Source organism: Heloderma suspectum, chromosome 3, assembly GCF_057233095.1.
Source record: "Heloderma suspectum isolate Gila_16-S chromosome 3, 16-S_ref, whole genome shotgun sequence".
Classification (NCBI taxonomy): Eukaryota; Metazoa; Chordata; class Lepidosauria; order Squamata; family Helodermatidae; genus Heloderma; species Heloderma suspectum.
In genome coordinates, this window is record NC_139460.1 from 243966450 (window position 1) to 243993096 (window position 26647).

The 26647-nt window shown below is 42.0% G+C and overlaps 1 protein-coding gene and 2 non-coding genes across 3 annotated transcripts in view; all 3 read left to right on the forward strand.

Annotated features, from left to right (window-relative positions):
- The window catches only part of EIF3A (eukaryotic translation initiation factor 3 subunit A), a 45507-nt gene that overhangs the window by 16458 nt on the left and 2402 nt on the right, over positions 1-26647 (forward strand). The window contains exons 9-20 of the mRNA XM_084846090.1: positions 613-711; positions 2447-2563; positions 4654-4839; positions 6836-7183; positions 8360-8464; positions 9448-9561; positions 10588-10710; positions 14876-15029; positions 15302-15486; positions 17248-17336; positions 24306-25219; positions 26310-26484. Of these exons, the coding sequence (XP_084702216.1) occupies positions 613-711; positions 2447-2563; positions 4654-4839; positions 6836-7183; positions 8360-8464; positions 9448-9561; positions 10588-10710; positions 14876-15029; positions 15302-15486; positions 17248-17336; positions 24306-25219; positions 26310-26484 (2609 nt within the window). The remainder of the gene's footprint in view (positions 1-612; positions 712-2446; positions 2564-4653; positions 4840-6835; positions 7184-8359; positions 8465-9447; positions 9562-10587; positions 10711-14875; positions 15030-15301; positions 15487-17247; positions 17337-24305; positions 25220-26309; positions 26485-26647) is intronic.
- Positions 28-157, forward strand: LOC146350972 (small nucleolar RNA SNORA19). Its single transcript, XR_014789732.1, has one exon. It is a non-coding gene; the product is annotated as a small nucleolar RNA SNORA19 (small nucleolar RNA).
- On the forward strand, positions 2128-2259 carry LOC146350973 (small nucleolar RNA SNORA19). Its single transcript, XR_014789731.1, has one exon. It is a non-coding gene; the product is annotated as a small nucleolar RNA SNORA19 (small nucleolar RNA).

Here is a 26647-nt window from a genome sequence, read left to right on the forward strand (position 1 = left end):
AGGAGTTCTTCTCAGTTGTACAAAGTGAAGCACATTTCATTGTCTTTTTCTTAATATCTGTAAGAACAAAGATATTTCTGATGTGCTAGATAATAGGTGAAGGTAAATTAGCAGTGTGGCAAACATAGTCATCACTGTCAGTCACCTTCAAACAAAATTTTAATTGACTTACACTGTGTGGAAGATTAAAAGAAACACATTAGTGGATGGCTTGTAGCCTTAGTTTTAAAATGGAAGGGGTATATTGGGCTTGGGAATACCTTGTGTTGAAAACGTTTAAGGGCTGCCATTGATTGTATTAATGTTCATTTGCATTAGCCTTTTTGAGTATTCATTAGGAGACAACCAAGTGAGCAACAGTGTAGCACATTGAGTCAGAAGTTCTTGGCGTAGACATTCTCATGATCTAGGAAATTGGAAAGTATATATCTAATTGCAAACATGCTGGCCAAGATTTACAAATTTCTAACATACGTTTCAGTAGATCTTGTGAGTGCACTCTTGCAAAGAATGGGATGGAGTACTATTTTGAGGAAAATGATACTCTTTAACAAAAATGTTCTGTATGAACTAGCCCTGCTGGCTTACAGTCTGTAACTGATTTCTGTACAGGTTTTAAACTGGGTACGAGACCAATCTGAAAAGGAACCAGAACTGCAATTATATATCCCTCATCTGCAAAACAACACCATCCTCAGATTGCTTCAGCAGGTACAGTTACAAGACAAAATCTTCAAAGTAGAAATATTGTTGGAGTGAATTTTCCTGAATTCCTAAATCAATCAACCATTTAAGTGCTTTGGGTATTTTCTGTTCCTGGGTCTCAAATCTTTGAAGGACCAGTTAGCTAAAGATCTAAGGGACATCTGGTGTGAAGGAGACATCCATCAAGAGATCTGTTAAATCAGTCTTGTATTTGCCATTTGCCTGGGCTATCTAGTAGCTATCTCTGGCTCCCAGTTTATATGTAACATAAGCACCATGGTTGTCCCTTATTAGTTCTAGTAATATTTTCAACAGATCATGTAGTGACAAGGTGAAGGGAGGCAAATGCATAACTGCTAGAGCAGAGTAGTTTCGTTTGACATGAGGCTATAGGTGATGCCCTCCAAACCTTCATGCCGCTGCTTCATGCACTACAGTTACCACTGGAGGAAAAAAGACCTGGGAGGCATGCAGATCCAGAGCATCTTTGAGGCGGACCCTGGAACCATATGCTCGATTACTGATGTGATAGGATAAATGGGAGAGAGTGAGTGTGTGTGTGTGTGTGTGTGAGAGAGAGAGAGAGAGAGAGAGAGGATGAAAGGATGGTGTTACATGTTCAGTGTATGGATTGGTGATGAAGGTGAGGAAAAAATGGGATGGTGCAGCCAGAGAGAGAGAGAGAGAGAGAAGGATGGTCTCACCTATTTTGGGTGTTGGCCCCACCCACCACCGGTATGGCAGCCCAACCGTGTTTCCACAATGGAATGCAGCCCTCAACTTCAAAATGTTCGCCTACCCTTGAGATAGTGATACACTGAAATGGTAATTAATGTCTCATTAGGGACTTCTTTCCACTTTAAAAAAAGTTTGGGAAGTGTCATTAGTGTGTTAATGTGACTACACAATCAATCCTAACTTGATCAGAAGTTGTAGTTGTTACCAAAGACTGGTGTGGGAGCAACCATTAGAGTGCCATACTACTTTTGGTAATCTATGAAAAAGGGCTGAATGAACAATTGTGGCAAACTGCTTTTGTAGAGGGGAGTCTGGTTGCTTTGAGGAACCTCCTGACCTACATGTGACTACAGAAGTAAGATTCCCAGTGGTGTGTACAGTTAGTGCACACGTGTAAGAACTGTACAGATGGTACAATGAATGTACATAATGGGGGGCGGGGGCAGGCTACCACATTTCCACTCTCCCTGCCCTATTTGTGATAGTTGTTTAACACTTAACATAAAATAATAAAATCCCCTAAGTGTAGTAAGACACTGTGTTGTTGCATTCTGAACAAGTTGAAAGAGACTTAGAGGCATTGCCCATGTTTGGGGTTGAGTAAAAGGTATCTCCAGCTTTTAAATCATGTACGCATTGCCTCTGCTGGGCATGTTCAGTTTGAAGGTGTTTGGTGTTTTCCAAATGCACATCTCATTGACCTGCTTCCTTTGCATTAGTAAGCAGTGTTATTTCTCATGTGCTAAAGGAACAACTGAAGGCTAATTAGCAGCCTTGCTCAATTGGGTGATTGCTGCCAGTCTCCTTCATACATAGCTGCTGCTGAGGGGAGTGAACAGTTTCTCTGAATAAATGCTGATGGCAAATATTAAGCATTCCTTTAAATGTGAATAATTAATGTTGATGGTTAAGCTGTTGACTAAGTTGAGTAAGCTCTTAACAAAACAGTTGCTTGTATAGCATTGTAATGATTGATTGGAAAGATTTCAATATTTATATGCAGGTGGCCCAAATTTATCAAAGCATCGAATTTTCTCGCCTGACTACTCTAGTTCCTTTTGTTGATGCTTTCCAACTGGAACGTGCAATAGTAGATGCAGCCAGACATTGTGATTTGCAAGTAAGTGCAGTAGAAAAGTTTCAAATGTTTGTATACAGGTAAATCTGAGTTTTTGGATTAAAATGCAATCACTTAAAACGTGGCAACCGCTTTTTATCTTCGGATTCCAAACAAGGAGTTCCAACACATTCTTCTTCAGTGGAAGGGAGAATCCTTAAATGGGAGGAGTCACCCATTCTAGAATACCCTCTGTCCAGTAAAGGGAATGAACTTTTATCATGGCAAGTCCAACATTTCTTTCTTTACACAGGTGTGCACAATCCTGTGCACACAGCCTGGGTGCCACATGCAGATCCCCAAGGCCCCTCCACTGGTGCCTTGACCCATCACCACTGGATTCCCTCCCCTTGCTGATTTCCCACCATGTCTGCTGTCCACTCCCTGTCCCAGAGATCCTCATAGAGATTGTGTATGCATGCGTACGTTTGCGTGGACGGCCCCTGAGCCAGTATCACACATAGCCCTCAGGGCTAAAAAGGTTGTGTGCTCCTGATTTAACTGTAGAAACTTAAAATATTTCCTTACAAAATAGTGGACTCTTGGAATACAAAAACCAGCTTTCTCATGATATAATTAAAAAGTGGGACTGCAACATTTAGTCACTTAAATCAGTTTAATCAGTTAAAATGCCCTTCTGATTAATCAGCAGATTTTTAAAAGATTGCAGTTTATACATACTTGTATTAAAAACAGAATGTAATCTCTGTCTAGAAGAGGTATCCCCTGTGTGAGGGAGAGAAGAATGCCTCTTTCAGATCATGTTTGCTGAGATACATGTGTTTTTAGATGAAACAAAGCTTAGATTTTATGTTAGAATTACTATTTTTCTCATATGTAATTCATGCAGTTTTAGTTGATTCTTGTACTAAAACTCGTTAACCAACTAAGATTTCTTTAGTCAAGAGATAGCCCTATGAGAAATGAGATTTTCAAGTAACTTAGATATTATTCTGTCTTTCAATTTATCACTGCATTTGAGTACAACTAATCAGAAATCTGTTGTATACTATGCTCTTTTCAAAGTTCAGTGGCAATAGTATAGGAAAAATAATAGTTGGTCAGGAAAAATTTAAATGCCTGTAAAAAGTCATTATATTAAATATGTCCTCAAGAATTAATAATTTATTATTTGTATTATAAGCTGCCTATAAGCATTTTTCTTTGCATCATATAATTAAAAAAATAAAACAATGGTACAGTATAAGACCTGCAAACAACAATAAAGCCAACGTAATAAGAATAGAGAAGCAAATAGAAAAAACAACATGATAAAAATAAAATACAAAACCACCCCAGTAAAATACAGTAAAAATGAGGAGCTAAACACCAGCCAAGAAATAAGACAAGTTAAAATCACATGTAATAGGAATTAATATAGCCTTTAAAGACCTGGGAGAACAAAAACACTTTCAGCTGTTGATGGAACAAAAACAACGTTGTCGCCAAAGAATTTTTTCTGGGGAAAGCATTCCATAACTGAGAAGTTGGAGAGAAGCTCCTCTTTCTCTAGTAGCTACTCTCTGAGCTTCAGAATGAAGGGACTCTTGGGAAAGGGCCTCTGTAGATGACTGTAGGGCACAGATGAGGAACCCTTAGCCTGTGGGTGAGATATGGCCCGTTGGAGGTCCCCATCCAGTTCTCCCCCAAGCCTCCTCCTATTCCCAGGCCCCATCCTCTCCCCCCACCCCCAGACAGAAATCACTTAACCTCTGATCTCCCATTGGTACCAGTGGAGGCTTTTAAAAAGTCTAATTGCAATGCAGGGGTAATGGGGTAGTCACTGTTGGGGAGAGAAGGGCTACCTTTCCCCTCCCCAATTCTGTGATCCCCCTTGAAAAACCTTCCTTGCCCCATGCAATCCATTGGCCTTGCCCACTTTGGGATGTGTTCCCACCCATTGCTAATATGCGGCCCCTGACATGCATGCCCGCATCCAGTTCGATCCTCAGGCCAAAAAATGGTTCCCCATCCCTGCCTTAGCACATGGGTAGGGTAGATATGGGAGAAGGCATTCCGAGGCCCTAAGTTGTGAAGAGCTTTATATCAGCACTGAACGAATTTCTGAATTACTTTACCTTTCATTTTAATAGGTTCGCATTGATCATACCACTCGAACGCTGAGTTTTGGGTCAGATTTGAATTATTGCACACGGGAAGATGCTCCCCTTGGACCTCAGCTGCAAAGCATGCCTTCTGAGCAGATTAGGAACCAGTTGACAGCTATGTCATCTGCCCTCGCAAAGGCTCTTGAAGTGATTAAGCCACCTCACCTATTAGTAAGTCAAAAGTTTTAGGTATGCCTTTTAAAGAATACTGATGTCTCTTGGGAAGTATTGATATGCCCACTCTTGGCATATCAAGAAAAGAGTCTTTTCTCTTTTCCCTCCAATGCGTGTTTGCCTCTCTTGTTGCTAGGTCTCATGATAAATCCAATCTGTGGCTCTCCAATCTGTGTACTGAATATATGTATGCTACTATAGTTGAAGATCCAAACAATTATTTTATCATCCATTACACTGTAAATGGAGCATTATGCCTGGGTATTTAATTTATTTTTCTAGCAGTGCTTCTAATATCCAGTCCATATTGCCTTTTGTCCCCACCCTCCATATCATCATTGTCCTATTATCTTTTCTTATTCCTGTAATTTCTTCAGATATGGTGGACAACACTTGTTCAAGAGTTCTCTTGCTCTGTGTCGAAGTGTACTTGGTACCCAAAATTTACACCAAAATGCAGGAAATGTGTCTTGTAAACAATAGTACATTCTAGAGGAAACTCATTTGAGCAGCATGTGTAAATAGTTACCTAGTAATAATCAGCAGAGCATTTCCTCTTCAACCATGACATCACCATTTATTGCCTCTTCTAAGTAGTGAAGTGTTTGGAGCTGTATTACCAGCAGGAGGAAAGAAGGGGAACCGTAAGCAGGGAGATCTAGCAAGATCTACAGTCAGCACAGGATCAGGACAGCAGTGCTTATCAACTGTAGCATCTTCCCCCTTTGGGTGTAGTTTCAGCTGATTAAGGCTGCAATCCTATACCCAATTACCCAGGAGTAAATTCCACTGAGTGCAGTGGGACTTACTTCTGAGTAGATATGCATAGGATTGCACTGTTAATGGAATCTTGGAAGAAAAATGGTGAGGAAAATTTTAACCTTATGAATACGGAGATTGTCCTGTGTACAACTTTTAGGAAAAAATCTCAATTGTAAATAAAGCAAGACTAGCTCTAACATGTTTATCCTATTTTATTGCTTATAAATTGTCAATTTAGTTTTGTATCTGACATGGCAGTTTTTCCCTTAAACCAAAAACTGTTCAGATAAATGAAAGTAAGTGCATGCATGCATAGTTGTTTGTTTTTGTATTGATAAAAAGTACTGAATCCATTTTGTGATATGCTCACAAGCTCTTCTCTAGGACTAATGCTACACAGTAATTAATATTTACAGAAAAATTCAGGAAGTAATATCTCCGTTCTTTGCTCCTTCTAAGTATTGAAGTATTGGGGATTGTTTTGTTTGGTCTCTGTGTAAAAGATTTAGGGCACAGTCCTATGGGGATGCTTCTTGCCTCCTTGCTCCTCTCACCCTGCATTTTTCGCCCGTGTAGCTGGGGCTCTATGGAGAGGGAGGGAAGGAGGCTGGAGCAGCTGGAGGATTCTTTGTAAGCCAGCTGCCCCGGTCTCCTCCCATCACCACCCACAGAACTGTCCCCTTTTCCTCCTTTCCAACCTCACACTTGCAGGCTTGGAGAGGCAGCTGGCATGGTTCTATCTGTGCTGGCAGAGAGGGGGTGGGGAGCTCGGACTCTTGGGTTTGAGGTTAGAGTGTTGTCACTGGCGTCGGATCCAGGAATCGGAAATATCCTATGGCCCCCCAGACTGTCTAGGGGCCATGGGATTGCTCCCTTAAAATGTCATAGTTTTAGAGGTAAAATTGGATACATAGGAATTTCACTCCTTCAAATACTTGCATTGTATACGTGAATTTGACCTGACCGTTTATTGCAACATGTTCAAATTTCTTAGAATGTGACACCTTTTAGATGCTCTAATCCTAGAAATACTTATCTATGTGGCTTAATTTTTTTTTAGTTCTGGGACATTTATTCAAGTACGCAAGTGTGTGAAGGAATCTCTTGTATCCTATACTATAAACACAACACAGAAAACTCCATTAGTAATTGTGTGGAATTCAGCAATGTTTTTCTTTCCTGGCATTTGCATTTTAAAGGGTATTTTGTTGTGTCATTAATTTTTACTCAGGTAGAGAAGGAAGAGCAACATCAACAGGCTGTTACGGCTTACTTAAAAAATTCAAGGAAAGAACATCAGCGTATCCTTGCTCGTCGTCAGACTATTGAGGAAAGGAAGGAACGTCTTGAGAGCCTGAACATTCAGCGTGAGAAAGAAGAGTTGGAGCAGCGTGAAGCTGAACTCCAAAAGGTTCGCAAAGCTGAAGAGGAGAGATTGCGCCAGGAGGCCAAAGAACGGGAAAAGGAGCGCATTCTGCAGGAACATGAGCAGATTAAAAAGAAAACTGTTCGTGAACGTTTGGAGCAGATCAAGAAGACTGAGCTGGGAGCCAAGGCCTTCAAAGATATTGATATTGAAGTAAGAAATTTGGTGTTTTCCTCTTGTTATATTTTTTTTACTATCCACTAAGGACAAGTTTGTAGAACATAGCTATTGTAAACCAAGTTGGTCTGTCTGTGCATTCTTAGGTCTAAGACAGTACTAGGGAGCTGGATTGAAAAGCCCAGGGGAAAGGCAGAGAAACCACCTCTCCTTTCAATCTGAGGTGGCTTCTGTTTCTTCCTAAAGGCTTTTATAGAAGGCAGCAGTAACAGGGAACCTATTGTGCAGTCTGGAAAAGCTCCACACATAGAAACTGGGTGGCTTCTTTCCCATACATTGGTTTCGGGGAGGAAGAAAAGAAAGAGAAACAACCATTTCTTCCACCCCCAAGGTCTCTGTGGTGGTGATGCAGCTTCTTTCTGCAAAAGTCCAGCTTATAGGAGAAAAACTTCCCTTCCTTTACTCTGTGGATAACTTTGAGGCAAGAAAGTAGGGGACCACTATACAAAAGGCTGGTCACAACCTGCTTAACTTTAGAGGGCAGGGGCATTTGGAGCAGGGTCTCAAGGAAAGTGCTGTGCCATAAAGGCGAACATCCTTCAGGTATCCTCATCTCAAGCCATTTAGAGATGATCTTTTAACACTGGGAAAATATGTTCAGAATAGCAGGTTCTGGTTAAGAATCTAGCTGCCGTATTCTGAACCAGTTAAAATGTTCACTTGATGTTCAAAGGCAGCCCCATATACAACATATTACAGTAAGAACCCAATTGTTATCAGAACACAGATAAGCAGTGGCAAGGCTATTTTCTATCGAGTGGCCACAGCTGGCACACCAATCCTAAACTGGCAAAAGTAACTTCAAGCACAGATTCTACTTGGGCATCCACAGCCCAGATGAGATGTCATAGCACCACTAAGCTGCAAACCTGAACTTACAAGAAGAATGCAATCCCAATTAAACCACCTAACAACAGCACCTCCATCTTGTCTGGATTACGCTTCCTAACAATGGCATCCCCACAACTTGACTGGAATGAATGTAGTTAATTTCTTACCATTGAAATATTTGAGAAAATGTACCAAAGGACTAGGAGTAAAACAGATACTTCATTTATGTGGGAATCTGCAGATATTTAAAACACAGGGATGTGGGTTTTTTATATGGAACAACAGTTTCCTTTTTATTCTTTGTCGAATGTCCAATTGTAGGATCTTGAAGAATTGGACCCAGACTTCATTATGGCAAAACAGGTTGAACAGCTGGAAAAAGAAAAGAAGGAACTGCAAGAGCGTTTGAAAAATCAGGAGAAGAAGGTATAAGAAAGAGACTGGAATTAGGAGTGAGCAGTGAAGTGGCCAAGTTTGTGGATGACACCAAATTATTTAGGGTGGTTAAAACAAAAAGGGATTGTGATGAGGATCTTCAAACTGGGAGAATGGGCTTCTAAATGGCAAACAGTTCAATGTAAGCAATAAAACTGCCAATATCATACTGCCCCTATACAAATCTATGGTGCAGCCACACTTGGAATACTGTGTACCATTCTGGTCACCGCACCTGTAAAAAAAAATCATAGAGCTGGAAAAAGTGCAGAAAAGGGCAACTAAACTGATCAAGGAGCTGGAGCATCTCCCCTATGAGAGAAGGTTAGAATAACTGGGATTGTTTAGCTTGGGAAAAAGGGAGGGTATGATAGAGGTCTACAGAGTTACGCATGGTGTGGCGAATGTGGATAGGGAAACATTTTCCCCCCGCACTCAGAATACTAGAACCCAATGTTATCCTTTGAAGCTGATTGGTGGGAGATTCAGGACAGATAAAAGGAAGTAATTCTTTACAACTCGCATAATTATACTATGGAATTCACTACCACAAGATGTAGCGATGGCCACCAATTTGGATGGCTTTAAAAGGGGGTTAGACAAATTCCTGGAGGAAAAGGCTATCAATGGCTACTAGTCCCGATGGCTGTGTGCTATCTCCAGTACCAGAGGCAGTGAGTCTCCAGCTGGAGACCAGTACACCAGTTGCTGGGGAACATGGGTGGGAGGGTGCTGTTGCCCTCATGCCTTGCTTGTGGGTTCCTGGTCGACAGTTGGTTGGCCGCTGTGTGACCAGAATGCTGGGCTAGATGGACCCTTGGTCTGATTCAGCATGGTTGTTCTTAAGTTCTTAAAGAGACAGTGTGGTTGAAAGCTAGAACTAGATGGACAGAACAACATCTGTTGATGAAATAGAGATGTTTTTGTGGTTTTTACACTTAACCTGAACAATCTCCATTTCTTCTTGTATTTAGATTGACTATTTTGAAAGAGCAAAACGCTTGGAAGAAATTCCATTGATTAAGAGTGCCTATGAAGAGCAAAGAATCAGAGATATGGACCTTTGGGAACAGCAAGAAGAAGAAAGGGTGAGGTTTTTGAGAGAACTCAAAAACTATAGGTACCGAAGCTGAAGCTTAGTGCCGAGAAGCACCCTAGGTACCGAAGTTTGAAGTAGAAGTAATTAAATAAATGAATATGCTGTCCAGTTTATCGGTGGTTTATTTTACGATTTGAACTGTTTTGTATAGTAAATCACCACGAGATATCTGTGTAGATATGGTTAGCCATCTATAAATTAAATAAATAACATGATTTTCCACCTACTCCATTAGTCTGTAGAAGTGAGTTTCTGAGCTTATAATAATTTACTTTGCCCCAATAGACAGAGGATAGTATCCAATAGGGCCTCTGAGCATATGCCCAGCTCTGCTGGGCCTGGCCTCAATATAGCTCTTCTGGGGACAAGCACCAACATGAACGAAAACACTATTTTGGAAGGGGAAAGGTGTGCCCCTTCCAAAAATGAGCGTTTTTGCTCATATTGGCGCTTGCCCCCGTCGTGGACCCTACCGGATATTACCCAGAATTATTAGTTAAGTTATTTGATGGCAAACATTATTGTCACATAAGTGGTGAAGAATGAATGTTTGGATATGCTGTAATGAAGGAGTCTAAATCTCTGCTAGACCTACAAATTCTGCCATCACAGAATGCAAGTCTTCTGACTGGAATAAATTATGTAAACTATGCCAAGCATGATAAAGCAATTTGTTTGGATGCCTTATAGATTTTGCAGTTCTGTAATTGCTAGAATCATTTGGTTTGTTTATTTAGGAAGTATGAAAGCCAAAATACTTACTGTAAGAAAGGTGATCAAAGGCTTTGTATCGATTTTGTAAACAAGCTAATTTTCTTCATAGTATTGTGCAACAAATAATAGGCTTGCTGGTGTTTCCTACAGTGTGCAACTGGTCTGCTAAATTTCAGATGATATTTGCATCTCAATAAGTCAAGAAAAACAGGCCTGGGTTGCTAGTGTATGCGCGCGCGCGCGACATTTGGAACAAAGTGTGCATATCAATAATACTGACTTGGTTTTGCTTCTGTTACAGATCACAACTATGCAGCTGGAACGGGAAAAGGCCCTTGAGCATAAGAACAGGATGTCAAGGATGCTGGAGGACAGCGATTTATTTGTAACTAGGCTCATGGAAGCAAGAAGATCAGTTTATGAGGTAAATCTGATTTTTTTGTTCTGTGCATATGGGATTGGTCCTGTGGAATCATAGATCAGAGCTTTCTAGAAAACTGAATGAGGGTGGTATAGACCCCTCCCCTTCATTTCAGCATGTTTGTGCCTTATGCTTGAGATGAGAGGCAAGGCTATCATGATTTTGCCCATTATGAGAATATCACCAGAGGGTTTCTCTTTCTGAGAAAAGGATTTGATAGAAAAGCCCTAATTTGTCTATTAATGGATTCTTTTTCTTTGTTTCATTTATATTGCACTCTTTCTCCAAGGACATTAGGGCAGCATTTGTGGAATTATCCCATTTTATACATTGTTTTTAAACTTAATGTGCTTCTCCATGGTCTCTGTTCAATTTGACATACGGTCTTGTGGCTTCGCTGGGTTCCATCCAGGAAAATGTCTAAAGCTAGGCTAGGGTTTTGGTGAGAGCCATGACCTTATCCTCCATGTGCACACTCCATGCCTCTCTGCTCATTTCACTTTTGACCTCCACAATGGTAACACCTCAGGGAACATCATTGCATTAGCCAGAGTTTAAAAAAACGAGAGAAGAAAAAGAACACAAGATTTTCTTAGATTTCATCCATCTAATGTCACCCTGCATTGCTTGAGCCTTCTCATCCAAGCATGTCAAGATCAGGATTCAAGCTATGTGCCTATCCAGGTATAAGCATTCAGTTCCCAATTCTGTTATAACAGCTTACAAGGGTACAGCTCCTACAAGGTTACAGCCCCCACAACAGCAGATGTCCAACCCAGGGGCTTGTATATAGCGTCCTTGGGTACAGTTCTGGACCTTCAGGTGTGGGACGTGGCTCGACCTGCCTCTGTCGCTGCTCTGGCCTTGATCATGGTTCGTTGGCCATCTTGCCAAAAGGTCTAGTTGTCTTGGTTTCAGCTGCTAGACCATCTGGCCATGAGGATCCACCTACCTTTTGGTTTGCAAACAATCAATTCTTGCAGTGATACTGACTGAGGCTGGCACTATGGGACTTCAAATAAGGCTGAGTCCAAGCTCCAGTGTCAGTACCTGGAGGGCCTCTTTGTATGGAGAGGTGTGGTACTAAACCTTAGTCTCGGTACCTGGGGTGCCTTTCAGTACAGAAAGCCTTGATACTAAACTAAGCCTTAGTTCCTGGAGTGCCTCTGGGCAGAGAGTCTCAGTACCTAGGCCCTCTCAGCACAGAGAAGTTTTATACCAAGCTTCAGCTTTGGTACTTCGGGTACTTCTCAAAGCTTTCTAATAGAATGCTACAGAGCTGAGGAAATGAGCCAGCCTCACACACAGTACTTACCAGCTACTATGCATTGGAGCAACTGACTGCAAACAGCAGACTTAGCCTAACTTCAGCAAAATAACAGGAACAGGAATTTAGAGAAGAAAGAATATGCTTGGATCAAGGAACAGAGAAACAAGCAGACTTTAACTTAAAAAATAGGTTACAGCTCCATCTCTTGTTGGAGCTGACAGTTGTATGTTACCCATTAATGCATAGTTTTCACTACACATGTCATAGATTTTTCAGCAGCCCCACTTATTGCTGGAACTAACGAATTGCACCTTGGACAGCAATGAATAGATTTTAATGTGCGGCCTTGATACCTACATTTTCCTTGGCGCAAACAATTACAGAAGTAAGCTCTGATGCTGCTACCCAGTTCTACTTTCACAATCTAGATACCAAGCACTCTTTGTACTTTACAGACCCCATACTTACCATTTTTCCTTTGAGTGGGTAGCCTTGGTGCCTAGCCCATACCCCTAGTATCTGATATTCTTTGGTGCCTGGGGCCAGCAGACGCATTACAGCCATTTGTGTAGCCATCTAGAGGCACTGCAACCTGGCCATTAGCTTTGTACAGGTCTTGTCAGATGATTATGTGGTTAGTCAAAATACCTTCACATCAGCAGAGCTGAGGCCATCAAGCTGATGTAGAGGAATGGAGCCCTCTGCGCATCACCTTTGACTGGCCTGTCATCATCACTTGAGACCCTGCGTAGCCGGTGTTGCCTACCAGATGCTCTGTAGAATGGGATGGGCAACTTGTGGCCCTTCAGATGTTTTGGCCTACAACTCCCATCAGCCCTAGCCAGCATATCCAGTTGTCCACCCCGATGTAGAAGTGCCCTCCCTCCATACAGGTAGTTTGCATGCTCTGTTTCCAGGCAGTCTCTTTGTGCCTACCTGTCAGAACTACCAGACCAGACCTTCAAGTCAATACTTCTTTATTATGCTAACGGCTACAGACTCAATAGAAGCCCAGAGACTGCCCCAGGGCCTAATTAGCTAATCCTGAGCTTTCTATTAGGGTAGACTACAGTAGGGTAATAGAATTGCCGCTAACTAACAATAGGCTACTATGCAGAACACCCATGGCTTTGTAAGTCCCTTCTTCATTGTTGATCCGCCTCCCTTGTCTTCAGTGGGTGTCCAGCCTGGCAGAGCATCTCACTCTTCTCATAAGGTCCGCCCTCTTGGATTGACTGTGGGCTCTTGCATCTGCCAAGTCGTGTCCCTCCTCCACCTCTGTGAGAAGCTGATTTCCCACCAGGGGGGTGGGGAGGCAGTATCTGTACTTGACCCTTCTGATTGTTCTCCTTCCCTGCCTTCTGTAGAGTCTTGGGGAATTTCGTCCCCTGCTCTCTGTCCCAACTGTTGCTCTCCCAGCCCCGCCTCTGAATCGGTATCTTCAGACTCCACAGGGAGCCTGGGCCCAATCCTGAGATTAGCATACATTAATTCTTCATCAGATGGTTCCAGGACCTAGTCTCTCCTGGCCTGTATGTGGTGATGGTCTCCAAGGCTCTGTGGGTGCATGGCAGAAGGTCATCACAGGCCATTTGGTGCTGACTGTCATCCAGGTTGGCTATGAAATAGAGTTTGCCTCTCTGTCACCAGATGGGCTCTATCACATAATTCCCTCACTGTCCTGAGAAGGAATCCTCTGGTATTTCTTACCAACACATTCATGCCATTATTATTTATTTTCTAATTAGCATTTGTATACCGCCTTATCTGTTAAAAACCCATCAAAGCGGCACACAACAGTTTAAAACAATAAAACCTAAAAACAAGAACATTGAAAACATTAAAACTGCACATTTTGAAAGGCCAGATTAAAAAGATGAATCTTTACACATTTTCTAAAGGCCAAGAGAACGGGGGTCAATTGTAGTTGAGGGAGTGCATTCTATAATTTGGGGGCAACACAGGACAACGCCCTTTCGCGTGTGCCCGACATACAGGTCTCTACAGGTAATGGTGCCCTCAAAAGGGCTTCTCCTGCAGATCTTAATACTTGGGCAGGTTCATAGCAAGACAAGCAATCCCTTAAATAGCCAGGCCTAAGCCATTTAGGGCTTTAAAGTTTAAAACCATCACCTTGAATTGTGTCTGGAAATCAAGTGTCAACCAGCGCAGGTCTTTCAGGACAGGTGTAATATTGTCCTGATACTGTGCTCCAGTTAGCAGCCTAGCTGCTGCATTCTTCACACTATGGACATCTGTTGGTCTCTCACCTTTTACTGAGACAGGTCTGATAGTTTCAGGCAGACCAAAGTAAATCCTGCAAGACTGAAGTCTGCTTCCCCTGCCTTCAGTGAGTTAAATCTTACGGCGAAGCAGTTAGCAAGAGCCCTGTTATTGCTAACTTCAGATGTTAACAATGGGAAGCCTCTTAATCAAGAAACGAAGTAATTTGGTTTGAGACCATTAAAAAGGTTGTTCTTAGTTTAGAAACTGGAAGATAAATACTGTCACGCATACTACGCACAAGAATATGGTGGCATGAGAGCTGCTTATAAATCCACCATGTGCTTGCTCTGTGTGAAGAGATATTGTCTGTAGTATCTGGCCATGCCTTTTCATATATCTGCCACTCCACATTTCCATACTGTTTCAAGAATACGTATAACACTTGTGTTCCTATGTGGCTCATCAGATCTCCACTTTACTAGAGCTCCCATGTGGTGAGATTATAAGCAGCTATGAAGCTACAAATAGTCACTTAACACATACATACACACCTGGTATTTCAAAGTCCATGTTTGGCCATTGGTATGTAGGTTGCTTGTACCATTTCTTGAGTTCAAGATTAAGTAGTGCTGTTCACGCGCGCGCGTTTATTTATTTATTTATTTATTTCAGGAAAAACTGAAACAATTCCAAGAAAGGCTAGCAGAGGAAAGGTGTAACCGCTTAGAAGAACGCAAGAGACAGCGCAAAGAGGAAAGGCGCATTGCTTATTATCGGGAGAAAGAGGAAGAAGAGCAAAGATTGCAAGAGGAGAAGATGCTTAAAGGTAAATGCTGAAAGGCTCATGCTGAAAGAGCACCTTGATTGTTTGCTCACATAACCTTAGGTTTCCTAAGAGTATTTTATCTGCTTGTCTGGACAGAGGTGTGCCATGGCTGCTACTGGTAAAATTGAATTTACTACTTATAAATATCATACTAAATTTTACTTGTATGAAATGCTGTCTGTACAGAGTTAGTAGATATGAAGAAAAGTGGTAGGGATTGCATAGCCAAGATGAAAAGACACTTTATTTATCTGCATGAATTGTCTGGGCAGAGCAAGAAGAAAAAGAACGTGTTGAGCGTGAAAAACATGAACAAGAAATGCGTGAATATCAGGAACGAGTCAGAAAACTAGAAGAGGTGGAGAGAAAGAAACGTCAAAGAGAACTGGAGATTGAAGAGAGGGAGCGTCGACGAGAAGAAGAGAGGAGGAATCTTGAAGATCCACTTTCAAGGAAGGTAAGTACTGTTTCTAATAAATGGAATGTTCTGAATTCTTTACTCCTTTCAGTGTGAAGGGGAAAAAAAACATTAAAAATAGAAAGAGAACACATAGATACATTTTCTCAATTCACATACTAAGATTTAAATTATGGGGAAACATCTTACGGTACAGTACTGTGTACAGTTTTTATATTGCTTTCCATTTAGAGATACATTCTGTATATGTCAAAACATTAAGCTAAGATTATTTCACATGGTATTGAATCTTCCTCTTTTGATTTAACTCAGGGGTGGGCAACACATGGCCCATGGGCAGCATGCGTTCTCCTGTGTTTTTGCAGCCGTTGCCACCCTCAAATCGCTGGCAAATTTCAGTGGCGCGCAGCGACAGCAGCAAAAAATGCTACATTTTCTATTCAAAACAAGGCACGCAGGGAGCACGCACCTTGTTTTAATGCAAAATCATGCTCCCCCAGGGTCAAAATTGAATCTCTACATTTGGGGAAGAGACTTGGCTATAAAAATCACTGTTCCCTAAACGGATTTTTTTATTTCAACTTATTCCAATCAAAATATCAAATATGTGTTTAAATAAAAGGCAGAAGCTGATTACAACATTTATCTGGAGAAATAAAAAAGCTAAGGTGAAAACATTAATTCTCAAGATGAAAAGGGGAGGATTGGCTTACCAAGCGTAAAAACATAGTTTTGAACATTGCATCAATTGTTTAGTTGACAGGATAAATAAATCCTTCCTCCTCAATAGCAAAATTTTGAGGAAGCTCGTTTGAACACACCATTACATATGTTATGAGCAAATAACAATCAACCATTACCTATGTTTAAAAAAAAAACATTTTTGCTATCCAGTCTTCTTCGAATTTGTGGTACGTTTAAAATCAGAACAAGACCAGCATATTGCTCAGCACAGGTGGGTGATTGTTTTTTTGAGGGGTTCAGGGTTTTCAGTATTTGGGGACAGGAGGGTTAGTTATTCCCTACCCAGCAGCAGCCCTGTGTACATGGCAATTAAGCCTTTAAAAAGTATCCATTGATACCAGTGAAGAAATTTTAAAAGCCCGATTGCAGCATTGGGGGGTGGGGGTGACAGAGGGGAGGCTGCAGGCTCCATGCCCCGATGTAGAAGTTAAGACCAAGAGAGAACAACAGATCAGTCTGCCTTTGTGGTTGGATGGATTAACCATTGTTTATAGCTTGCTTTTACAATTTCTTCCTTAGCCATATTTTCTTTGAATTTGAACTGTCATCAGTTTAGCAGTTTCTTGCATTTGATATGTTCTCTGTCGCCAGCAGTGGTGGCCCTTCTTGTGCCTACATTTTACAGTTGCATGTCCTTTCTGAAATGACTGTCAGCTACTGTATACATTATTCAGGGATGTGCAAATAATATTTATTCATAACTTGGGAAATCCTTTGGGCCACAGGGCCCTTTGGGTACATGGCACTGCTGCTTTTCTACCTTCCCTTTTGTTGAGCTGTAACTAATAGGGTCACATATTAATTTATTGTATTTCTAGACTTAGTTTTCAAATAAACAATGCTTTGCACTTCTTCATGTTAAATAAATGTATTTGTCAGATGCGCTCATATTTCATATAGTCTTAGGGGTTTGACTAGCTAAAAACAAGCTTGACTGATAAAACAGTTGATAAGCTCTTCATACAACAAGTTCTACTTATTGTGCCTGTGCTATTGTATTGAAATGAAAAGCTTACTGGGTAGTTACTAAATGTTCTTTATTTTGTTTAAATGTAGGAATCTCGTTGGGGTGACAGAGAAGGTGACAGCACCTGGAGAAGAAGTGCAGAACCAGATTCAGAATGGAGACGCCCACCCCCAGAAAGGTAGTTATTGGAATAATACTTAGTCTACAACTCGTTAATGTTTTCCTTTGTGATTCTAATGTCCTGTGTAAGAGTGAATACTTAGACTTCAAAAAATATTTGGCTGCATATGGGTTTACTTCGTTTGCAATTACTGCTGTGCTGCAGTGATTGTCATTACTGATTCCAAGAAGTTCTTGGAAATCTTGGTCTCCTTTGTGAGGTTTCATTTTACATACAGTTATTTGGTCATGCAAATAAGGTGCATGTTTTAACTATTCATATAATCAACAGTCAAACTGAGCTCTATGTATAACAACTTCCTCAAGCCAACTTGTATGTCTGGCATGGGTTTCTTCCATCAGCAAGTGTAAAGTGATGCACATTGGGGCAAAAAATCCCAACTTCAATTATAGTCTGATGGGATCTGAGATAGTGGTGACTGACCAGGAAAGAGACCTTGGGGTTGTGGTGGACAGCTCAGTGAAGATGTCAACCCCGTGTGCAGTGCTGTAAAAAAGGCAAACTCCATGTTAAGCATAATTAGAAAAGGAATTGAGAATAAAACTGCAAATATCATACTGCCCCTTCCATCTCTAGTAGTGTTTCATGTGATACACATGAATAAATTGTTAGGCGGTGTTTCACATCAGCAAGCAAAGGGAATTCCGGTTAAACACACTGAAGGAAAGCCTGTTGTGGATGGACTAGGATAAAGGGAAGTGAATCACACACACACACACACACACACACACACACTGCCCAATTTGAACACCACCCTTCCACAACAAATACTGCCCTCATCGTTCTGAAGTTTTGCAGGTTTCTTAACTAGTTCCACCTCTATGCTACATGTTATTTTCATAACAATTGCCCCCCAGACACATAGGGGGATAAGTGCATAATTTTTAGATACCCCAAAACTACTCTTGCATACAGTTCCCTGCACCTGTTCATCTGAAACTTGGCAGGCTTGATCCCTTCAGAATGGGCAACTATCACTGCAAATTTCATCCATTTCTGTTGAGAAACAAAAATGTTTTTGGCATTCAGAAACTCCAACTTGTGCAGAATGCAGCTGCCCGAGTATTGGTGGGGGCGAGGCGATTCGATCATATAATGCCTATACTGTGCCAGCTACACTGGTTACCGGTGTGTTTCCAAGCCCAATTCAAAGTGCTGGTTTTGACCTTTAAAGCCTTAAACGGTTTGGGACCAAGTTACTTGAAGGACTGCCTACGCTCATATCAGCCTGCCTGCACAGATCAGAAAGAGAGGCCCTTCTCATTTGCCCACCTGTGAGAGCAGTCATGTGAGTGACCACATGTGAAAGGGCCTTCTCTGCAGTGGCCCCACACCTTTGGAACAAGCTGCCGTCAGAGGTCCGCCATGCTCCATCATTGCAGACTTTTAAGAAGGCCTTGAAAACATACTATTTTGCTGTGACCTTCTATTGTTAGGAGTGCTATTGCTGCTGTTATTGTTGGCTTTTATTGTTTTTATTTTTATATTTTTATCACTTTTAATATTTTAATTGTTTTTATGTATTTTATTGTTGTAAGCCACCTTGGGAGGGCGTCTGCCCTGAAAGGCAGCTAAGAAATATTTTAAATTAAATTAAATAAACAAATGTCCCTTTTTAAAAAAAAACACCCTAAATTTAAAGGCATGTAGCACAAAAAACACTGCACCTATTTGTCTGCAATTTGGCATATGTAACTCCCTTGTAAGGAATGACTATGCCTGCACATTTCATCCAATTCTGACTTAACAGGAAAAAGTTCTAGCCTGTTGAGATTTCCAATTATAGTCAATTGGAAGCATGAAGATTTGGATTTTTGAATCAAGATTCAGATCTGAGTCAAAGTAGCAACTTCTGAATCTATCTGAGCAGAAGCGGCTGCTTTCTGAACCACCAGATCTTGCGGTCAGTGCTCACCTCTACCATCAATGATTATATCCTTCAAGATCTATATGAAACTGCTGAGTGGGAGCATCCAGCAATTTGAAGTGGGGTGCCATCAGTAATGCTGATGACATGCAGCTCTACTTCTCCTTTTCATCTGAGTTAGGTCAGGGTAGGAGGTGATGATTTGGTGTTTGGGATCAATAATCGACTGAATGAAGTTGAATAAACTGAAGTACAGTCTAGGTAAGATGGGGTTATGCTGATAAGTATTTCGTCTGGTTTGGGAGGTGAGGTTGTACTGGTCAAGGATACATCTCACACTGTCACTGAAGGCCAAGATGACATTTTGCTACCCAAGGCTAGTGCATTAGCTGCATCCCTTCTTGGAAAGAGATGGCATGGCCACAGTTACCCATGCCCTGATAACCTCTAGGTGGGACTATTGCAATATGGCTGCCTTTAAAGACTTCATAGAATCATAGAATAGTAGGGTTGGAAGGGGCCTACAAGGCCATCGAGACTTCTCAAACTTCAGTTGTTAGATTACTAACTGGGACTAGCTATAGGGGGATGTATCTCAACAGTAACACTGGTGGCTGGTCTGTTTCCAAGCGCAACTTAAAATTCTGGTTATTATAGGAAGAAACCCTAAACAGCTAGAAATGTGGCTACCTGAAGGACCACCTTCTACCATGGGAATATGCCCAAACTTATGATCGTCATCTGTGGCCCCCCTCAAAGTCCTGTCGCTGTCTGTTATTAGGCAGGTACTGACCAGAGAAAGTATGTTTTGATAATGGTGTCCATTTTTTGGAATGCCCTTCCCACATAAATTCACCTGGTGCCAACTTGGATGTCTTTCTGACCCCAGGCAAATATTTTGTTTGCCCAGGTGATCTAGCATCCTGTACAGCTGTTTTTAATATATTAATTTTGGCTGAGATTTGTAACTGGTTTTATTTTGTGCTTTTATTACTTTTATAATTGCATATTATTGTGTTGTTTGTTCTTTTGAATTGCTTCCACTGCCTTGGGAGCTAATGGTGAATGGCAGCTAACACATTTGCTAAATAAATTATTTCACATCTGCTGTTCCTAGTTCTACAGTGACAACCTTTACTGACCAGGATAGGTGAAGAGGTTTAGAAACAATAGAATCTGGTGGTAATGGCTGCACAAAGTTCCTTGCCATACTTCTCAGCCTTTGGACTGTCAAATTGGTAATAGGGAGCCCCGCTGCCTACCCACAGAATCAGAACAGTGCAGAACACAATATGTCAGTAAGTCTGATTTAAATGACTCAAGTGACCTTCCAGCGCTGGGTATTCAAGTCTTGACATGGAACGATATGCTTATTGTTATCGTATAAATTTAATACCTTCCTAAACTCCACATCTAGGTTAAGCCTTACAATTCCAGGGAAGTATTTTAAGAAAAGATACTTGCTTTGCTCAGCAGAAAACAGTAACCACCAAGTAGGAAGGCACAAAATGGACAAAGAGGCGCACAAGCGTGCAGCCCACACGTCTTAAAATTGTTCAAAGTACAATATACAATTAACAGAAGGGTTCAGTGTAAGCACTTAAAATATATTTGCCCTGCCCTCTGACTATTGGCACGACTCCCAAGACTGGGGCACAGGGCATTTCATGCATTCAGGTGCACATGCCTCAGTCCCAAAGCAGCACATTGCTTTTTCTTCCCTCCCTCTGCCTTTCCACCATATTCTCTTTGTTCTTTCTGTTCCACCATAATTTCTCTCCCTTATTTACCTCTCATTTTTTTGTGTCTCAATTTAGTATCTCTAATCTATTGCCCCATCTTTCCCTCCCCTCAAAACCTGGTCATTTTTTCTTTCCATCTTGCCAGCTCACTCTTGTGTGGGGTTATTGTGTTCTCTCTGAGTGAATGCAAGCTGGAGGGATTGGCTCCAAGTTTGTAGGATGAGAACAAACAGCTCCAGGACTCATGGGTGCAGACCCAGGCAGGGGCTTTGACAAGCAGAATGCTTGCTGTTGAGCTTGAAAGCTTTCAGAGTGAAAGAGAACCCTGTGAAAGAGCTCTGATCACTTGGAATTTGGGACAGAGTACCTTGATAGTAGTGTGAATTCATGTTTGCCCAATCAATCCATTACAAATATAGTATAGCCACTGTGCATAACAGAATATACCTCTGGGATTTAAAATGTGCTGGGACACCCAACTTTCTCTTTATCAGCTCATTTGAACATATTCTTGCCATTTAAATTGGATGGCTCAATTATTACACTTGATTTTTTGATAAATGCACACCATTAGTAGGGCTACTTCATATACTATTTCCTATGTGAAAGTGCCTGCTGTATAGGAAAAAGTATAATATATAACCTGCATGTACATAATGATGCTGGCTTGTAGTCGCTTACATGTAGTAAATGTTTCCTGATGATTAGGCATGGAAGTTCCTGTAAACTAGAAGAGCAGGTTTGTTCTCTGCCCCCATCCCCCCACAATTTCCTGCTGTTGATATGGAACAAATAATTTGCATTGTGTATATTGTCAGGCCAGTAGCGTTTGTGGCCTTTGTAAGGCTGATATGATCATCACCCAAAAATGTTTTTCCTTTCCTTTCCTTTCCTTTTATTTATTTATTTATTTAAAGTAGTTTTACGCTGTTTTTCTCCCAGAGCAACTTACATACAGTCAGTACAAACACAACGAACAATAAAAATCAATAAAAATACAATGCAGGCTTACAATCTAAAAGATGTAGCACAAAAGGAATGCGGGTGAAGGAGAGGAAGAAAATCAAGCTCAGGCACCAATCCTTAAAGTTAAATAGTGGTTCTTATAATGACCAGCTTGAATGGAGACAATTCATGGAGAGGAGGAGCCTGATGAAGCTGGTATTTCAGCAATGCTGTTGGAGTGACGCTGCTTCCCATCTCACTTTGCTTCCAGTTGACAGTTGAGGGAGGGGTGGGATGGAACTGGTCTTTCAACAGTACCAATGAAAAGCCCCTGCTTCCCATCTCTCTCTGCTGGTGCTTAATAGGGAAGCTGCAGTTGGCTGTGTTTTCCCAGTATATGGACAATATGTACACACAGTGAGAAAACATGTATGTGATAGTTGCACATAAGCTGACTACTCACAGGTTGTATGCTATTTCCTACATAGTAGGGTGGATTGATTTAAATCACGAAGAGAAAACCCTGGTTTAGATAATGGTTTGCCACTGATAGTTCTTCACATATTTCATAAGCAATGGTGCAAACCCGATCACTAAAACATGTTAATTTTCGACTCAGTACAGCATTTTACAACGTCGAGGACTGTATATTCTCAGGCTCTCTTACATCCAGAAGCCATGACACTTTGCCTGCAAAAAGCATAGGAATATTGGAACTGGAAGTTATGTCTGCGCTATGATGTCTTACAGTTTTCTTTCCAGTTCACTCCACTGTTCCTTTCCACTCTGCCTCTGACTGTCCTTTCCTATATTGTCTCTGTCTTAACTGGCTCCTCTGACTTGCTTGACTCAGTTCCACCACCACATAAGCACAGAACAGTCCTATCCAGTCTGTGGGCAGTATCCAAACTCAAATAGCGCTAGTGGAGCTCTGCCAAAACCTTCCGTTGCGCAAGCAGTTGCCCATTGTCGAGGGCTCCTTGGAGGTCTCTCTCAGTCTAAACCAGTAGCCAAGTCCAGACACAGACAAAGGAATTCCTTTCAAAGCTTTATTCTTCTTTTACAACTTAACAACTATACCGATTGCAACTAGATCTGAGCAGCACAGTACCTATGCCCTAAGTTGGAACAGTTGGTCCCCGTTTGAAAGGGAATTACTGGCAGACCCCTGAACTTAAGGACTAGGGAGAGTCCCTCCCCTTTTCCCTTAGAGCCTCTGGGCGCAGCCGTTGTTTGCGCGCCAACCTGGCACTTCGCCTCCTTTCCGCGCCCTCCATCTGGCGCCGCTCTCTGCGTCTGCGTCGCACATCCACTAAGTCTGCTATCTGTGCTTGGTCACTGCCTGGACTGCTAACTAAACTAGGAATGCTGGTGGGAGGAATCTCCGTCAGCTGTTGGTCCTGGGAAAGAGGAGCGCACTCCTCTCCCAGGAGCGACTGCTCTTCCTCAGAATCAGAACTACTCTGGGATTCTATGGGCTCAGTGTCCACCCTGACACCCATTATGCTTGCACAACCAGTTGCACACCCTGTTGTGCAACAGTAATGTGCAACAGGTTGCACAAGAGTTATGTGCAATGGGCTGCACAGTGAGTTGCAAAGGACTTGCATGCAACCAATTGCACAATGGGTTGCACAAGCATAATGCACAGCTACTTGCACAACCACACTTGCACAAATGTAACTTTAGTTGGATTATCCTCTTGTGCATAGTTTGGAACTCAGTTTCTGCTAGCGCAACATGATTTGCCCTAATGGTATTACACAGTTGGATACTGCCCAGAGTCTCTGCACATGTGCATTTAGTCAGAGGAATATAGGAAGCAGCTTTACGCTAAGTCAGACCACAGGTCCATCTAGCTCAGTATTGCCTACGCGGGCAGCTGCTCTCCAGGCTTTCGGGAAGTGTTCTTTCCCATCCCTACCTGGAGATGCCATGGATTGAAAATGGGACCTTCTGCATGCAAAACATGTGTTCTACCACTGAGCTGTGTTGGAAGCCCAGAAATTTTTAAAAAGCAAGAGCTGGTAGTTAGGCTGGGCAGAGCTATCTTTATGAGACTAAAAACATGAATGTCCATGATTGATTGGTAGATAACTCAATGTATGAGTTTGACAAAGTTGTTAATTCATTGTTATGAGACTGTAAGTGTACAATTAGCATGTTTATATTTAATTGTAACTGTTATTTATTAAATGAGAGAGAAATGTTGTATGTTTTAATTTTAATTTTTTTTAAAAAATAATTGATATTTTTTAAATCTATCCTACACAACAGTGCTTTCTTTGTGGGAAATTACATGTGATGGTATGTAAATAGTGCTACTATGTAGGAATAATGCAGCGGCTGGCTTTTAGAGAAATGGAAACAAAACTTATGAATTCAAAATTCTCTATTTTTGTGCTTGAATAGAGAGTGGCGTCGTGGAGAAGTACGTGATGATGAAAAACCATTGCGAAAAGAAGATGCGACTCGTCGTACCACTTCAGAAGACAGAGCACAGTCTCCCCATGAAGCACCAGATGACAAAGTGTTGAAGAATGATCTTGATGAAGACAAAGGTCCTAGGAAAATCCTGGATGATGAGAGAACAAGTTGGCGTTCCACAGGTGACGACAGGGCCCCCCTGCGCGGCCTGGATGACGACAGGGGCCCCCGGCGCGGCCTGGATGACGACAGGGCCCCCCGGCGCGGCCTGGATGACGACAGGGGCCCCCGGCGCGGCCTGGATGACGACAGGGGCCCCCGGCGCGGCCTGGATGACGACAGGGGCCCCCGGCGCGGCCTGGATGACGACAGGGGCCCCCGGCGCGGCCTGGATGACGACAGGGGCCCCCGGCGCGGCCTGGATGACGACAGGGGCCCCCGGCGCGGCCTGGATGACGACAGGGGCCCCCGGCGCGGCCTGGATGACGACAGGGGCCCCCGGCGCGGCCTGGATGATGAGCGACCAAGTTGGCGTAACATGGATGAGGACAGAGGCCCCCGGCGCGGCCTGGATGAGGACAGAGGCCCCCGGCGCGGCCTGGATGAGGACAGAGGCCCCCGGCGCGGCCTGGATGAGGACAGAGGCCCTTGGCGCGGCCTGGATGAGGACAGACCAAGTTGGAGAGCCACAGATGAAGATAGGGGCCCCCGGCGTGGCCTGGATGATGACAGAATTTCTAGGCGTGATGAGGATAGGGGACCATGGCGTAACACAGATGAGGATAGAATTTCTAGGCGTGATGACGATTGGGGGCCCAGGCGTGCTGGTGATGATGATAGAGGTCCTAGACGTGGGGATGATTCCAGACCTGGACCTTGGAGACCATTTGGTAAACCAGGTAAATAGATTCATACAAATTGGAACCATTTATTCGGTATTTCTGAAGAATAGCTAGCATATATTCTGTAGAATTTTGCACAAAAACAAATGTATTATTTTGTAAGTTAACCACACCAAACTGATATGAATCTCAAAATGGGTTTTGTTAATCACTGCCTGAAATTTAACCATAGTGACATAAGAAGCTAAAAGATACAGCTAATTTAAGCTAAAAACCAACAGTGCAGCAAAATTGCTTAGGAAGTGTGCAACTTTGATTGCTGGACACAGGTAAGGCAATGAATAAGAAGTCTATGTGTTAAATGGAGATAATCCAAATTGTAATATGTAACCTGATGATTCTAAAATGAATTCATTGTACGTATGCTGATTACAGGGGAAAATCCTTTCTTTATACAAGGAGGTCTGACTAAACTAAAACAAATATAATATAGACATATGAAACAAGGTATTACACATTGTGTTCTTTGTATGCCATGCATTCTGGAACTCCTGCTTGTTACGAAGAAAAGCTTACTTAGCCAGAGTTACAAAACATTTTACATCCTTTAGTACCAGCATCAAATTTCTAGGCAACTTGGTAGTCAGGTTTTCTCCAATCCTATTGGTTGTGGCTATTCTCTGTAGATGACAGATCATTGCAGTTGCTTATAATGAACAAACTTAATTTTCTTCAATGTGTTTAGTAGAAGTCAAGTGTACTTCATAATCTTGATTTATTTGAAAGCAAATATATTTGTTTCAAACACCTCAGTAGCAACTTAGATCCAGTACTCTTCCAGTTTTATGATGTGTTCATTGCTTTAACACTAACTGGAAATACAACAGCTTGATTCCAGATTTGATACCTTGTTTACGGAGCTTTTCAACCCTCTCCTCTTTATTGCAGTTCTCTGTATCCCTTGAAAAGCCATTCCTGAGGGTTGGAGGATCTTCCAAATAATGTGGGATGTGTACGGGATGCTCCACTGGTGGAGGGTAATTAGAGGAAATCGGGCAGACACGCCTTGCATAAATGGAAGCGGCATATTGATTCTTGTACTATTTAGATTAGGCCACAAAAGTTGAGATGTTTTGCTGTTTGGTAGGTGGATGGAGAGAACGAGAAAAGGCTCGTGAAGACAGCTGGGGGCCTCCACGAGACTCTAGACCTTCAGAAGATCGTGAATGGGATAGAGATAAAGATCGTGATGAGAATGAAAAGGACCGGGAAATTGAGAAAGACCGTGATTTTGATCGGGAAGATCGTTTCAGGCGTCCAAGGTTCGATTTTGTTACTTTCTAACGATGTCTATTAGTGTTCTTTTCCCTTAAAAATCAGATGTTTTTTTCATAGTTTAGTATAGGGTTCAGTATTTCACTACAAAGAAATATTGGGCATCATATTTTAGAGTGCATGAGCAATGTCTAATTGGTAATCAACAAC